At 44.9% G+C, this 16721-nt stretch overlaps 2 protein-coding genes across 2 annotated transcripts in view; one reads left to right on the top strand and one right to left on the bottom strand.

The window, feature by feature from the left end:
* Positions 1-1458: 1458 nt before the first annotated feature.
* On the bottom strand, positions 1459-4301 carry LOC136991437 (atypical chemokine receptor 2-like). Its single transcript, XM_067292563.1, has 2 exons — positions 4247-4301; positions 1459-2642 (listed from the first exon to the last, which is right to left on the bottom strand). Exons 1-2 carry the CDS (start codon positions 4299-4301, stop codon positions 1516-1518), a joined length of 1182 nt encoding a protein of 393 aa, XP_067148664.1. The 3' UTR covers positions 1459-1515.
* Positions 4302-4505: 204 nt separating this feature from the next.
* The window catches only part of LOC136991347 (obscurin-like), a 139307-nt gene continuing 127091 nt past the window's right edge, over positions 4506-16721 (top strand). Inside the window, 9 exon segments of the mRNA XM_067292214.1 lie at positions 4506-4716; positions 8237-8500; positions 8788-9063; positions 10539-10814; positions 12685-12960; positions 13771-13975; positions 14051-14057; positions 14095-14203; positions 14423-14686. Of these exon segments, the coding sequence (XP_067148315.1) occupies positions 4506-4716; positions 8237-8500; positions 8788-9063; positions 10539-10814; positions 12685-12960; positions 13771-13975; positions 14051-14057; positions 14095-14203; positions 14423-14686 (1888 nt within the window).

The following is a 16721-nucleotide window of genomic DNA, read 5'->3' as shown; positions in this document are numbered from 1 at the left end:
GGCCATGCTGTCACTAGGTGATGATACAAAGCCAATATTTACAGTATCCACAGCTCTTTTTTATCTTGTCAAAACGTGTCCATAGGAACACAAAATACCTCTGCTCCTGTTCTGCTGAGAACATGTTTTTACTGTTTCTCTCTTTCTCGCTGGTTGTTACTGGTTTAACCTCTATTGCTTTGATGGTCAAACTGATCTTGAAACAAGGAGCTCTGCCTCTCCAGAGGTCATCATCTGATTTCAAAATGCAGCCCTCTGGTTACTGACATCCAGGGTGGAACCGAGCTCACGGAGGAAGGCATTTACTTTTTGGTGGCCCCAGGCGAGCTGGGTGTCTGAGCTCTTCCCATAGTCATCACAGAGCGGTGGGATTCCCGGAGCTGTTGGGTTCACCCAAGAGCAGACACCTATGTTTAGTCATCTGACTTGCTTCCTTGGCTCCACTGACTGCATTGACTAGATCCACGGTGTAATGGAGCTTGCACCTAGATCACTAGGAGATACCTAGAGACAAATGTCTCAGGCTGCAAGCTTAAACCCGCTGCTGAAATTTCAGTCTATCAATTAATTGTTTCCCATTGTGAATCACTTCACGTCTTTTGCGTGAGTTGTGTCGAAGCAATATTTTATGCAGCATTGCAAGGCTGAACACCTGCTCATACTGGCCAGACTGTGTCCCCATCAGACTTGCACCCCATTTCTTTCCCCTAAAGTACTCTGTGTGTCTCCCTTTTCTTCTCTTCTGTTTCTGAGATCCAGCCTCCTTCCTTCCTTCCTAGTTAAATCCTCCCCTCGCCAAAGATGCTGAGGGCTTGATTTACCACCCCTCAGACACGCAATATCCTGCTCAATAGATTTGAGTGTGGCGCAGCTCATCCTAATGGAGAAACCCATAACTGGTTGGATGACTCAGAACTTAAAAGTGCCTAATTCCTCCCAAGGTGTCTATTGGTAGACAAAGGGATCAGCTCAGTTGAACACATCTATCTGGCAGATGCCAAAAGCCAGGGGAAACCCCCCTAGATTGGGCTTCTGGCCACCTGTGTTTGGCCTGATGGATGGCCACTGGAAATCCTTCCCCGCCACCTGTACCACGAGCAGTGGGCATCATGAAATTGCTCTCCTTGATCAGTCACTTCGCGATCTACGAGTGAGAATTTCTGCACAAGGTCTCAGGTCTGCAGGTTTCAGTGCACATGATCTACATAAAGTACTCCTTCATTCACTAATGCTTCACCTTTGACATACCCCTGACAGAAAATGGGCTTCTTCCATGACCATAAATGCTGGACAATCCTTTTATAATAACTCTGGTTACAACAAAAAAATCCCACACTTTTAGTTTTCCATTCTGAATGTGGGCAATCCTCATCCTGATGCTGGCTCTAGGATGAGATTTCTGGTTACCCAGTGCTGTGGGCTCACACCAACTCCATCGCATGGCCGGGACCAGTAAAATACATCACAGAGGACATACATGTTCATGCATTTCTTTCAGTGTAATGTAAACATTTATCATGCATTTGTGATACTCAACATTTCTATCTGAGCAGCATATCTGCTACAAGACTGACTTGTTTCTGAAAGCTGCATGTCGAGGAAACCACTTCTTCTCATAATGGCCCTAGGGATCTTCCATAAGTACAACCGAAATCGTTTCTTCACAAAAGCGTAGAGCAAGGGGTTGAGACAGCAATGGACCAAGGACAAACTTTCCGTGATCTGCGTGGCATAGTCCAGTTGCCTACTCCTTTCGCAGTTGCTGATCACACCGACATCTTGCAGGGAGTGAAGGATGAGGACAATGTTGTAAGGGGACCACAGAAGAAAGAAAACACCCACCAGAGTAAAGACTAAGCAGAGTGCTCTCCTTGATCTGGGAATGGCAGAAGTGGTGAGGACACACACTATGCGGGAATAGCAGAACACCATGAAAAGGAACGGAACAAGGAAGCCCAGGATGTTTTGAATGGCCTGAGAAACAACTTTCCAAAATACGTGTTTCTGACCATAATCATGAGTGCACACGACAGTTTTGTTGTGGATTTGCTTGATGTTTGTGAAGATGCCATCAGGAACAGAGAGAAGTATGGAAAGGATCCAAACCACTGACAAGATAAGGATGGACTTCCTCTGCGTCATTGAGTTGCGAGGAGAGCAAGCATAGACTATCTGCAGGTACATGTCCAGACTCATGCAGCTCACCAAAAAGACACCACTGTAGAAATTCACAGTGTACATGGTGTTTAAGAGCGGGCACAACAGGTCCCAGGTCACCCACTGAGAAATGTATAGGGCCCAAAAAGGAAGGGTTATTAGGAGAAGGAAGTCTGAAATCACCAGGTTCAGGGGATACACCTCAGTCGTCTTCTTTTTCTTCTTGATGTACATAATCAGGACAATAAACAGGAGGCCATTCCCAGCCAACCCAACCAGGAAAACCACAGTGTAAAATGCTGGCAAGAATACTCTGCTAAATGAGAGCGCTTCTTCCTTCATGCATAGGCCATACAGCATGTAATCTGCCTCGTCCAAGTACTCATAAGAATAGTCGCTCGAATTGGCAGGATAATCTCCGGTATCCAGCAAGGTTGCCATGGGTGTTGTTGCCACATTTGAAGTCACATTTGACAAGTGGCTGCCTGGGAACAAAAAGCAAGCAAAAGGGATCACTGAGGCATTTCCAAGCGTCGTTGCAAATCACATGTGAAAAGCAATCTTCATATGTTAAGTATTCATCATGGAGGCTTTTCCTCTAGTTGATAGGTATAAATCTCTTTGAGCCTGACAGTCAAGGAACTCTGTCACCTTCTGATAACTATTTCATGTCCTGCACTCCTTGGGCTTTGTCTATGGCCTGGGGAGAGCTGTCTACATTAAAAAAAAAAAAAAAAATCACTGCTGGCTAGTTTCTGAACAGGAGGTTTAGTGTTCAATAGCCCTGAAGAAAGAGATCTCTCTTGACTAAGCTCAGGTAGCCTGAGACCTTGTGGGAAAGTCTCCTGCTTTACATGCTCTGCTTGAAAAGCACTTGAGACCTGAGCATGGTCCCTTGGCTGAGTGCTGTAATCATCAGACCACAGGGGTATATGGTTAATTCTCTCCTGGCTCAGACACACAGAGAGTTGGTGTGGAGATAATAAATTACTGTATGATAGCTGACCCTCCAGTGGATGCAAGCTACTTTCATCAGAAAATCAGACTCTTCAGTGGTGCCCAGCAACAGGACACGAGGCAATGGGCACAAACTGAAACACAGACAATTCCATCTGAACATAAGGAAAAACTTCTTCACTGTGAGGGTGACAGAGCACTGGAACCGGTTGCCCAGAGAGGTTGTGGAGTCTCCTTCTCTGGGGATATTCAAAACCCGCCTGGACGTGATCCTGTGCAACGTGCTCTAGGTGACCCTGCTTGAGCAGGGGGGTTGGACTAGATGATCTCCAGAGGTCCCTTCCAACCTCAACCATTCTGTGATTCTGTGATTCTATCTTGTATCTCTGAAATGTCCCAGTTGTACGATGTTTAGCTGACCTCTGTTTAAATCTGTTGAGGATCTGCGCTGAAATGTTTCAGTATAGTGTTGGGGCGGGTTCTTGGTAAGAAATGGAGCAGATGGACTCCTGGCACCAGGGACCTTTTAGGGAGTAGATTTATATTGCTGCACAGGATGCCACATCAGTGTGTAAAGCATTGCAAAATATCGTTACACTCCTCCTTGATACGAAGATGTGTGTGCCACAGGTTGGTTCTTACAGGCACATCTACGTTCTTGACTGCAGGGACTTATACTGTTGAAATTCTGGCAGAAGGTTAATACCAGGAGACTTGCAGTATTAGTGCAGATCTGTTCTTTGCAACTATCCCTGTGCAATGATGTCTAGTAAGCAGGTGGATGAAGGGTTTACTTTGCCAAAGTAAGCCCACTGATGTCTTTTGTTTTAGCCTGGATTCACACCGGGGAACTGGAACAGCAGTTTGGTGCATAGAATTCTGAACACCCTCTGATGGTGGCTTACCTGTTGTCCGAGTGAATATATCACATTGAATGTTAATCTGCTTTGCCCAGGAGCCAAACAGGAAGTGGTATGGGTCTGTATTTAGCGCTGAAAAATTAAGCCTATGAGTTGTTCACAGTAAACTCTTTGTGCAGACAATCAGTAAAGCTGTCTAGGAATCACATACGTTTAGCTATTAAGAATATTGTACGTCTTTGTGTAAGGGGTATAATGCAGTCTGGAACTACCTTTTACGGATTCCTTTGCTTTTCCATCTCGCATCAAGGTTTTCCTGAGGTTCATTAACCCTCAATGTGCTTTAGACCCGTGCAAGCTCAGATGATTTTCTTCTGTGAGATACAGTGGATTTTCAACTCTGACACAAATTTCTTGTCCTCTTTTTATTCCTGTGCAGCTCCCAAAAAACCTCCCACGCAACCCCCAGTTGACCCTGTGGTGAAAAATAAAACAGAAACCTCAGTGATGCTAGCATGGTCCCCTCCAAAGATGGACCGTCCCCTTCCAATCGATGGCTACGTAGTGGAACGCAAGAAGCTAACTGGCTTTACCTGGGTGAGGTGTCATGAGTCTCCTGTGCCTGTCCCCGAGTTCACGGTGAGCAACCTGTCAGAAGAGGCTGACTATCAGTTCTGGGTATCTGCAGTCAACACGTATGGACAGAGCCCATATGTGGAATTCCCAGGAAGCATGCACCTTGGTGAGCACAACGCCCCCTAAAAATGGACGGGTCCGTGCTGATCTGCCATGCCAACTCTTTAAAGATATGACCATGACCATGACCATGAGGAGGAGAGAGCAGTAGCATTCAAAAAACTCTTTGCCTTTACTGGTAGTTCTCCTGTCTCATTTCAACCACTGACCACGCATAACAAAAGGGATGCAGGGTGGGGTTGTGTGCTACAACCATGAGGATGCTTATACTCGTCTCTCACATCAGACTGTGAAAGGCAGAGTACTTCACAATGAATCTTGAGCTTGCAAGTGCTTCTTCCAAAGCTGCTGTGAAAGGAGAAAAAGAGACACGCATTGTGGAGGAATGGTTAAGCGAGAGAGGGCATGATCTGATTGGGATGAGCAATCCCGTTCTCAGGGTAAGGGAAGGAATGTAGGCCAAGGCAAGCGAGCCTTGCAGCGGCCGAGCGAGCCTTGCAGCAACCTTGAGCACTACAAAAGAAGGTATTCACAAAACTGGTAAACAAGTCTGGACGGAACTAGGTTCCATAAATGTCGACGGAGCGCGGACAGCAACCTTGCACCAATCATATATCCGCTTTATGCGCGTGGACAGAAACTGTAACCAATCATGTAACTGTTGCTAGCGCATGCGTATTGCTTGTCGATATATATACTTTGTGTAAGCTCTAATAAAGGGAGAATGACCATACTCATATTGAGACTCCGTCGTTACTCCGGGCCCGTCCCCCCACTCCGACAATGGTGTGCGCTTGAGGTCTTTTAGATGTCTGAATGCGGCTACAAGTCAGCTGAAATGTCCCTTTGGGGAGTTTCACATCACCCACCACAGGCCACGTACTCTTGCCTGTTAATGAGCAAGCCTTGTGGTCTCCAACAGTCCTCCTACAGTCAATGCCAACAGAGGAACTCCTCCGGTTCAGAGCACGTAAGCTGGCTTCCTGCTGCGGCATGCTCCCTGCAGGACCCGTCCCTCTCTGCGGACGGTGCGATATTGTCAGTAAGCCTATGGCGTGGATCCCGGGTTGCATGTACTGCCGTGGTCAGCAGCATAGGAACTTGACCTGAACTTACCCCACTCCTTACCCTCCCAGGCAGCTGCTGCCACTCAGAGTGCAGACATGATAGAGACAGCGTGCAGAGAAGTGAAAGTCATCAAGGAGAAGAAGAGGATGGTGCTAGGAGGCTGCAGAGAGTGGCTGGGGGGAGGAAGGCAGTGGCAAAGGTTATGGAAGAGGCTATGTATTGGCTATTTTAAAAGGAGAAGTGTTGGGACCTTGAGGCTCTTGCCCAAGACCGCAGAGGAAGTGTGCTCTAGAACCAGAACTGGAAAATGGATCTTCTGACCCTCTTCTGACCCTCAGAGTTCTGTGATCTCAGATCACCTGTCTTTTTGCCCTGCTGCTAATTAAAGATACAACCGAGTGAGAGCACCAACTAGACTTTGTGTGAACAAGTAGTATTCACCCAAGGGAAAGTCAAATGAGAAACTGAAACCTCACACTGAAGGCAGTTGTCTGCAATGGAACCATAACATGTGAACTTAGGAGTCACTCGTTTAATTAGTAGCTCTATAACCTCTATTGGTTTGTTTCTGCAGGCAAAATATCTACCTAGGCTGAGGGTGAGGTCCAGAGGGAACAAATTAGCCTATAGGAGAATATTTTCTAGGAATTTGCTAGTTGTCTTCAGAGGTGTGATACAAAGAGCTCTGAAACCTGAAGCCCAGCCTCTTTGCATCATTGCCCCACTTCTTTCCTTGCCCACTTCTGTTTCTAGTGTTAAAGGATCCCCTGCTATCTATTTTAACTTCCTTCGCAAGCCTGGATCCAGCCTGACTTTTGGCAAATCTTGCTTTACCGCTACAGTTCTTGACCTCAGAGACGTAGTTTTTTTGCAGAGCTGTGCTTTCTTCCATTCCTTATTTGTGTTTTGCCTTATAAAGGATTTTAGAGGATAGTTCAGCGACTTTTTAGCTGGCCAGTCCTTTCCTTTCTGTTCTTCCACTGTGATGAAGATTTCAAGGATATCAGATCCCGCATTGAGTCTTGAACAAATAGCTCTTTTCTTCACTGATCAGTTCTCATAATTCAACCAAGTTTGCCACTTTTAAATAAGTGTATTATAAAGATATTTTTGTTAATCCCTCCGTTCACTTTAAAGTAGATGGTCTTATGGTCACTAGATCCAAGGTTATTTCCTATGCCCAACTTTTAAAATGATGTCCTTAGGATATACCAAAACCAAGACTAAAATCAAATTACTTCTGTTAATTCAATGTCTGCTTGGTAGAGAAATTTGCCAGTTATTACATCAGGAAATCCAAAAGGCTGTTGGAGCAACTCCAGTGGAAGCCTCCATGATAATAGGGGGTTGGAGCACATGACACATGAGGAGAGGCTGAGGGAACTGGATTTGTTCAGCTTGGAGAGGTGGAGGCCAAAGGGGAGATCTTATTCTCTAGTCATGTAATGGGAGGATGTAGAGACCATGAGTCCAGACTCTTCTCAAAGGTGCACTGTGATAGGACAGGAGGCAAAGTACACAAGCTGGAACATGGGTTGTTCCGATAAGATATTAGGGAAAACCTTTTCACCATGGGAGTGGTCAAGCACTGAAATGGGAGCCCAGAGACGTTGCGGAGTCTCCATTCTTGGAGATACTCAGAACTTGACAGGGCCCTGAGCAGCTTGAGCTAATTTGGCCTGCTTTGAGTGGGGAAATTGGACTGGATGACCTCCAGAGATTGCTACCAACCTGAATTATTCTATGACTCTCTGATTTTATCCTGTTGTTAGTAGCACACATTTTGTAGAATATATCCTGGAAGTTACGCTGTTCCGTAAGGACACAACTCCATATAAATCTTTGTGAAGGTAGTCCAGATGTTATGCAGCTATTTCATAACCCTTACCATTTTTTCCAAAAACGATTTAGACCCAGGTAGGGGGACAGCGTTGGCAAATGAATGATCCTGTCTGCAATATGTGCTGTTTGCTGTGAATATGCAGCCTGGTCTCTTCTGCAAGTGAACAGAATGTGTCGTTCTTCCCAAGAGTGCCCACCCTGCTTGGCTTGCGGAGACTGACCCTGCACAGCATGTGCAGGAAAGCTGGTGTACACCTAGCGATCAGGCACCGTAATTCTGCTGGCAGCCTGCTTGCTGTCCAAGTGAGCAGCAGCCAGGAACTGTGCTGTTTGGAAGCAAACTGTTCCTGCCAGTGCTTCCACAAGCATTTTCTTAATAAGCCTTTTTTCGTTTTACAGTTGGTTTATTTAAATCATAACCTACCAGACAATCTCCCATTGAAAACCCCATACAACAGGAACTTGGAGACAAAGCTTTAAAGCATCATAGGTTTCTTAAAATCTACCTGCAGCTTCACTGAAATTGTTTGGAAACATGTCTAACCTTGCATGAACTCTGTTCCAAGGTGGAAATGAAACTTGAAAGCCCATCCTGTCATTCTTTTATGCAGCCCTGATGGCCTGGGTGTAATTTTTCCTTCTTTGCAATCTTGCAGATGATGTGTTTGAAGATAAAATGCAGAATGAGGTGAAGGCTGTCCTGAAAGAGAATGCCTTGATGAGCTGTGATGTGACCCAGGAGAAGGCTGAGGTGAAATGGTACAAGGAGGGGAAGCTGATCACCTCAAGTGAGAAGTTCAGGGTAGAGTCGGAGGGCAAAGCACGGTGGCTGGTGGTGCATCAGGTGGAAAAGACAGACGCTGGCGAGTACACCTGTGAGGCTGCTGGCCAGAAAGTGGTCTTCCAGATGGTTGTCACAGGTGAGAGAAAGTTCTTTGGTCCATCCTTCCTATTTCTTGAATATTTAGGAAACTGATATAGATATATATATATTTTATATATATATATAAAATCTTTGTGTGATTAATGACAAAGCAGCTAAAAGATTCTTTAAAAAAAAAAAATCACAATCCACATGTCCTTCCGATAGGTGTAGATGGATATTGTCAAGCCAGAGAGGTGGTTTCCAGTATTCCCTGTAAGCTATGATACAGAGTTTAGGAAACTTCAGCTCAGGGATGCACTTTGAATTAATCTCTCTTTTCAGAGCCAGAAGTTGTGTTTACAAACAAGGACAGGGTGCAGAAGGAGGTGCAGGCAGCCCTGAAAGAGAAGGCCACGCTGAGCTGCGAGGTGGCCCAGAGGGGGACCGAGGTGAAATGGTACAAGGAGGGGAAGCTGATCACCTCAAGCAAGAAGTTCAAGGTGGAGTCAGAGGGCAAATTGCGGCAGCTGGTGGTGGAGCAGGTGGAAGAGAAAGATGCTGGCGAGTACACCTGCGAGGCTGCTGGCCAGAAACTGACCTTCAAGATTAACGTCACAGGTGAGAGAAAATTCTTTGGTCCATCCTTCCTATTTCTTGAATATTTAGGAAACTGAATATCTTTCCATAAGAATCTTTCCTATTAGGGTTTAAATTTTTGGAGAAAATCATTGGGACGGCCTAGCTCTGATAGGAAAATGGGCCAAGGAGTTAGGAATACAGTTCCCTTCATATTGTTTATATAAAACATTCTACAATCTTTAGGAGAGGAAGCTCCATCCTTTAAAACGTTTGGGAGCTAGCCATCACTGTGCAAACAGGGCCATAAAAAGTACTGATTTTTCCTCTCCATCCCTGTGAGGGATCTTGGGAAACTGCGTAGACAAAGATATTTGCATGAGAAGCGGTAGAGTAGGCGTAGCGGAAGATCACGCGGTGTGACGCGCAGACTAGGGGTGGGAACGAATTGCAACCGTAGGTAAGCTTGAGTGTAGCTCACAATAAACGCCGTTTTAGCATCTCTCACATTGAGGTCTGTGCTTTGTGGCCCTGCAGCAGGAAGCTGCAGTGCTCCCCTGGTGGCGCCATGGGACCGAGCGAGAGCGCGGCAACACATCCCCACACCCTGGTACAGCTAGGACAGCTCTGCAACTCGGCTGATTCTCAGGAAGTTTCAGAGCAAGGGCGTAGTGGAGAGCCAGAGGGTATCTGTGGGGTGCACCTTTTGTTCCTCTTGAAAGTGCTCATTTCAGCCTGGAGGGGAGGGTAGGAGACAACAGAGGAATGTAACAGTAAGCTTTTATGGAAGTTCAGGTCTCTAAGGCATCGGGCAAATGGCAGATAGGGGAAGAAAGTGGCATGGAGACTCATTCAAGGCGAATCCCTGCGCTGGGACTCCAGAATGAGGGGATGGATTCAGTTTTCCAGCTCGCTCCCTACCTCCTAATCCTCTTGCTAGCAGCCTAAAGTAATGGACCTTCTGTAGGGGAAGGGATTTCACCAGTTGGATGTAAGGATGAGAGATGGGCTGGGATTTTCTCAAGGTCGCATTGGAGATAATGCGCAGTCTTGAACACTTAAGTCCTGGTCTAGTGCCCTAAGTACTGTATGAAATGACCTAGTGCCAAGCCTGTGGGACAGCAGAGGCAGCAATCTGGAACAAAAGAAATCAGAGATATGGGGCTTTGACACAGCAGGAGGCAGTTGCTGCCGCTAAGAATTCATATGCTTTTACTCAACTTCAACCAAAAGAAATCTTCCCTTGGCTGGGGCCTGCCATCTAATGCTACTATGAACCATCCATCCAAAGTCCTAGCTTGCTGACACAGATATTATTAAACTTTGTGTGATTAATGACAAAGCAGCTAAAACATTCTTAAAAAAAAAAAAAAATCACAATCCACATGTCCTTCCGATAGGTTTAGATGGATATCGTCAAGCCAGAGAGGTAGTTTCCAGTATTCCCTGTGAGCTATGATACAGAGTTTAGGAAACTTCAGCTCAGGGATGCACTTTGAATTAATCTCTCTTTTCAGAGCCAGAAGTTGTGTTTACAAACAAGGACAGGGTGCAGAAGGAGGTGCAGGCAGCCCTGAAAGAGAAGGCCACGCTGAGCTGCAAGGTGGCCCAGAGGGGGACCGAGGTGAAATGGTACAAGGAGGGGAAGCTGATCACCTCAAGCAAGAAGTTCAAGGTGGAGTCAGAGGGCAAATTGCGGCAGCTGGTGGTGGAGCAGGTGGAAGAGAAAGATGCTGGCGAGTACACCTGCGAGGCTGCTGGCCAGAAACTGACCTTCAAGATTAATGTCATGGGTAAGACTGATACTCTTTTCAAAATTTCAGTAGAGAATAATAAAATAATAATTGTGATTCCATATTACACAATGACCCAATTGCAATAGTCTGGGCTCTACTGCAGTCTGTAAAGTTTATCTGATTTGCTGTGTGCTGGGTCTGGTATATACTGAAATATTTGGTTTTATCATGTCACAAAGGCTTGTCACATTCTTAAGTAGTCTATATAATAATAATTGCAGAAATGAATAGAATAGAAATAATAGTCAGCATGTTGTTCAAATCTTTCCCATTCCTGGGATCCCAAAGGGTGATTCTTGTGCACTGAACCTCTTGACAAAGACAAGCACGTGTGATAGGAGTGTACATTTTGCATGAAGCATGTCAAGGGAGGAGTAACATGAGCTCCACCAAGCAGCACGTTACCCCATTTACAATGCCGTTGAGTAGGAAGTCACAATCAGATAAGCGAGTCTGACATTCATTGTGTGAGGCTTGATCGGTCTGTATTGGAACTGCAAGTAAAACAGACTATCTGTAAAACACGCAAGGAATAAAGGATTGGCTTTGCCAGCCAAGAAATGGAGGAATAACTTAAGAACCATCAGTGTGAGGACTAAAGACTTTCAGAATTTTCAAAAGAAATTTGGAAAGAGAGTGATGAAGAGGTACTCACCTGGGCTGTTCCAGCCACAGGCATTTCTGAGCATAGTGCTGGACTAGCAGTGGTGAGCCTGAAACCAGTTGAACTGTGAGAGGAATTGCTGAGGCTTGATGAGTGTTAATCAGTAAAAAAGTACAGATTAAATGAAAACTAGCCCAGACTGTTAGAAAACAAGGTGGCTAGTTAGATAGCAATTAAACAGCTTTTTTTCTGCATTCTGCTTCATCTGTTTCTTCTGCATCCAGCTGTAAAGCCTCTAGTTACCACAACAAAGTTCTCCTCAGAAACATATTTTCTGGAAAACACAGAAGTACTTGGTCATGTGCTTTTCTGTTGTAGTATTTCAATCCTGAAATGAAATTCATTCAAAAATCCTTTCCTTGTTAGATTTCCACACCCAGTTCTAAAAACTGAGAGGTTGGAATGTGCTCTGCCATTTGCAGTTTTAACAGCAGAATTTATAGAGATGGACTGAAAACTCAGCACTTTTTTGAACTCATGCTATTGTGTATTTGAGGTCCTAACCTTCTGAGATGCTTGTAACACTTCTGCTAGATGCTAAATGCCCCTTTGTCTTGAAAGATTGCTAGTACTTGGTCTTTTAGAACTGGATTCAGAAGGTTCCCAAACTGTTCTAAGCGTGTGATGTTGAAGGGAGTGTTGAAGTTGTAGACATGCTTGAGTACCTTGCCGCCCACAGTCCTGGGCTAACTGACTGCTGTAGGGAAATTGTATTCCTTTGTCATTTTGACCGTCACATTTGTGACAGTGGAAGAGACTATGAAGAGTGTTCCAGAAGCCAACAGTACTGTGTTGGGTTAGGATGGACAAGTGAACCAGGAGACCATCATTTCTGCTATGACATGTTACAGTTGTGTCCTTGATAATTCACTGTAGGTCTTAATGAAAAGATATTGGGGGGGGGGGGGTTGGTGATGTGCAGGAAAGATATTCTGTGGAAGTTTCTGAATTTGACATTTTTTGCATGCTTGCAGTCGTGGGAGTGGTATCAAGGACCCTTTGGTCCTTTCCATTCCTGGACTCTTACTCCCCTAATTTCCACGTTGCAGTTTGCTCACACAGAAGGGTAGATACTGTCCAGTGAAGACATTTGGTTTTAACATAAGTGGTAACCTTGATGTTTTCCAGGCCTGTGCACACAGATGGGTAAGATGGCCTCATTTGAATCCCTCTGTCAATATTCTCTCCTTTTTCTGCACTCAGAGCCGACACCTGTGTTTATAGACCAGGAGAAGGTCCAGAAGGAGGTGCATGCTGTCCTGACAGAAAGTGCCAGCCTCAGCTGTGAGGTAGCAGAGGACACAACTGAAGTGAAATGGTACAAGGATGGAAAACTGCTCATTTCCTCTAGAAAATTCCAAATCGAGACTCTGGGCAAAACCCGTCGTCTGCTTATAGAGCGGCTGGAGAAGAAAGATGCTGGCGAATACATCTGTGAGGCTGCAGGCCAGAAGCTGACCTTCAAGCTTGGAGTTACTGGTGAGTTTTCACTTTGGGCATGTTATGCAGCTTTGCTGGGTGGCTAAGATGAATAGTGATTATTCTGTACCTAATGGCCACGGTGCAGCTACGATCTCTCCTGGAGCAATATCTGTGAACCATGCTGCACATGAATTTGGCCACTTGAATTTAGCAGTGTTGAGGAGGAGAAACTGGTTGGAGACTCCTTGGCTAAAGCGATGCTAAATAGTTTTTGTTTGTTTGTTTATCATCTCCTTCACACACGTTATCATACAACCTTTTCCAGTGATGGGTAGCTGAAAATGAGCTGGAAGTGGGAAGTTTTAAAGCACAGAAATAGAGCTGTGGGGAAAGGCTGCTAAGAAAAACTAGATTGCCACTGTGTGCGCCCTGTTCTGGGGCAAAGCATTGTACAAGGTAGAGGAGAATGGGAGTAAAGCAAACAGATAAGAAAAGAGGCTGTAAATTCAGGATTAGCATATTAATATTTCTTCTTAATTAGATCTAGAATCATCCAAATAAGAGAAGAAAGATTATATAGGTAATTTTACCACTAAGAAAGAAGCATTTTATGAGTGGCAGATAAAATGTATATTTGCATTTCCTTTTCTTGGCTCCTCTTATAAGCAGAAGCTCTGAGTTACCTGACAGATTATTTTCTCAGCAAAAGTTTATACCAGTCACAAATATTCATCCATATTTCCTGGGTTGTTACAGATTATGCCATGAACTGGAACCCTATTGTGAGAAGAGACAGTAACTGCATATTGCTGGGTTAAGGACCTGGAAATGAAGCTAATAGTTTGTCTTTTTTAATGCCTTTCCTAGAACCAGAGGCCAAATTTGAAAAGAAGGTTGTCCAGAAAGAGCCCCTCATTGTTCAAGAACATGAAAACATCACTCTGACTACTTCAGTAACGCCTGAAACTGCTTCAGTCAAGTGGCTGAAGGATGGAATAGAAATCAAGGCGAGCAAGAAGTATGAGATCAAGAGCGAGGGGGCTTCCCGGACAATGACAAGCAGGAATTCCAAGTGAAGGTGCAAGGTGAGCAGGCAGCTGCCCCCAGGTCATGTCCCTGCCTAACAGCTCCGTTTCCCTCGCGGGAGGATGGAGGTGAAGGAGTCCAAACTCCCCCTAAAACTGCTCGCAGAGTGACACCAACCACAGCCTGACGATCACTGATCTGACGGTGGAAGACGCAGCTGAAATCTCTGCCAATGCTGAGGGTGTAGAAAGCAGTGCCAACCTCAGGGTGCGAGGTAAGAGACAATAATGTCCCTTTGACAGGCTATCACTGATGCTGTGATCTCTGCTTTATATGGCCTTCCCCTTGACGGATTATATTCGTAGTAGGGGATTGCTGCTTTCAGTTTATTAAATAAAGATGCCCAGAATGCATGGGCCACTATTTTAATTCCTCCCGATAGCCCGTTTTCTGGATCCTGCACGTTTTTGCTAATATCTTTCTCCTTTGGCAGAGGCCCCAGTCTCATTCAAGAAGAAACTGGAGCCCAGAACAGTTGAAGAGAGGGACACAGTGATCCTGGAGGTTGAGCTGACCAAGGCTGCAGAGGTGAAGTGGATGAGGAACAAAACTGTGCTGAAGCCCAGTGAAAACATAGAGATCAAAGCTGAGGGAACGAAGCATATCCTCGTGGTTAAGAACATCTCCTTCGCAGAAAGGGGCTTCTACTGCTGTGAGAGTCCTGATGACAAGACCCAAGCCAAGATCAATGTGGAAAGTAAGTTGAACGGTTTCCCATTCTGTAATTCCCCTGGATAGGGTTTGGAGATGGATTCTGGTCTCTTCCATGACAATTACCCGTCAAATGACTGAGAGAAGGTGGAAGCAAGGGCAGTACAAAAGGAACAACTGGCTGCTTTTTGTTGCCTCCATCTCATTGCACCGGCTTTCAGTCATGCTGTCGACCATTAAGCCTCCTAGCTCATTCTTCTCCCTCCTCTGAAATTTCTCCCTCTCTGGTTGACTCTGTTTTCTCCATCTTAGGGCTTTTAGCAAGCCATTCCCTGTTCAGCCATCTGTTGCCCTAATTCTCCTCTGTAAAGCACCTCTTTCAGAATGTCTCTTTATAGTCAGTCAGGGTTAGAAAAACTACAAGAGCAAATCTTCTATCCGTGGGTGCTGCCCTTTCAAGTAAACGAATGGTCTCTTGGCTGTAGCTCTGTACTTGTATCCTCTTTCCTACATCCTTTTGTCATGTTTGTTACAGGATAAATGAAGACAGGATTTAAGCACTTAAGGGCTCTCTAATTTTGTCTTTAAAGCCCCTGCCACCAATTGGTGCTAAGTCATAAATAATAGGTAAGGAAGGACTTGATAACAGACTTCAAGTACCTAAAAGGCTGTTGTAAAGTGGAAGGGAACAATCTGTTCTCCATGCGGAAATAATGACAGGAAATAATGGGCTTCAATTGCAATGAGAAGGATCCAGGTTGTACAGTAAAAAAGCTTTCTGTTGGTTGGATGACTGAATAGAATCATCTGAAGAGGTTTTGGAGCCTCCATCATGGGCTTAAGAAAAGGTTAGTGAAATATCTGTCTGGAATTACATAAAGAGCTGAGCATGTCCTAGAGCAGGGGAGAAGGGCTGGATGATCTTTCTAGGTCTTTCCAGCCTCATGTTTTTGTGATTTTTTTTTTTTTTTTGGATGGTGTGAGTACATACCTTTACACAAGATGAAGAGACTGATTTGATGCATTGGTTCAGATCTTTGTTTTAGATTTTCATCAGTGCACAGAGGTCTAGGGCAAGGTTAAAATAGGTTAAGTTCTGAGTAATTGTGACTTTGCACTGAAATAATGGGGAATTTTTGGATTTGGGTGATTCAGCATCATCTTTTTGTTGTTTTGGATGTGGTTAGACCCAGATGAACAGGAATCTGAGCCCAGGAAAATATAAGCAAAAACTTCTGCAAAGTAAGCAAACTCTTGTAACTCATCTCTAATCTGCTTAGCTCTAGAATAGCCTTACGGTTCCCCTCTCTAAGATTTCTTGTACATACCGACTGCTTAATTTTAACTCCTGCTGCAGGACTTCTCGTGAAATAATTGGTAAGAGTCTCTCATGAGGCTGGAATCTTTGCCGTTGTCCTTTGCTTCGTGACTCTGTGCAGCTGCATGTGCCCTATAGCTAAAAGCTGCTTTTCCTCGAGGACACCTGCGATTTCCTGTCATTCCTCAAGTTAATCCACCTTAGTCTTTCTGCTAGTGCAGATGTATTTTGGTTATGCCCCTGCTGTGAAGTGTCTTTCTCTACTGGCTATTTGAGGAACCACGGGGGACTGAGATCCTGATTTAGAACTAGACTTAGGCTTACTGTTTCTGTTAAATGGGATGAACTGGGATTGTAGAGCGTAGAGCAGTGTAGCACTTCCATGTTCACAATGTCTTACTCCATCCTCTTTCACGTGTTGCACCCCAAAGCATTTTTTCAGACTCTGGGTGATATCCAGTTTCCTCCCAGCAAGGTGTTTCATCACCACTAGCTGTAGCTTCAGTTACTCCTGTTTGTAGGCACTGGCTGTTGCTATAGCCAAGTGTAAAAATGAAAGTGATGGAAGAGTGTTTGTACAGAAAGGAATTGGTTAATCCTGATTGCTACCAACAGTGTTTTACGCTGTTTTGGATAAGGTGAGTCGTGTAAGCATAAATGGGTATCTGACTCTGGTTTAGAAACTTCCCACTCTGAGGGAGGAAGGGGGAATTGGTACCAGATCATTCTGGGTCTTGTGCTTCCCAGACTTTCTTATCCCTTA

This window comes from Apteryx mantelli, chromosome 2 (genome assembly GCF_036417845.1).
Source record: "Apteryx mantelli isolate bAptMan1 chromosome 2, bAptMan1.hap1, whole genome shotgun sequence".
NCBI classification, from domain to species: Eukaryota; Metazoa; Chordata; class Aves; order Apterygiformes; family Apterygidae; genus Apteryx; species Apteryx mantelli.
Note: the sequence above shows the minus strand (reverse complement) of the source record. Positions and strands in the feature narration are given on the sequence as shown.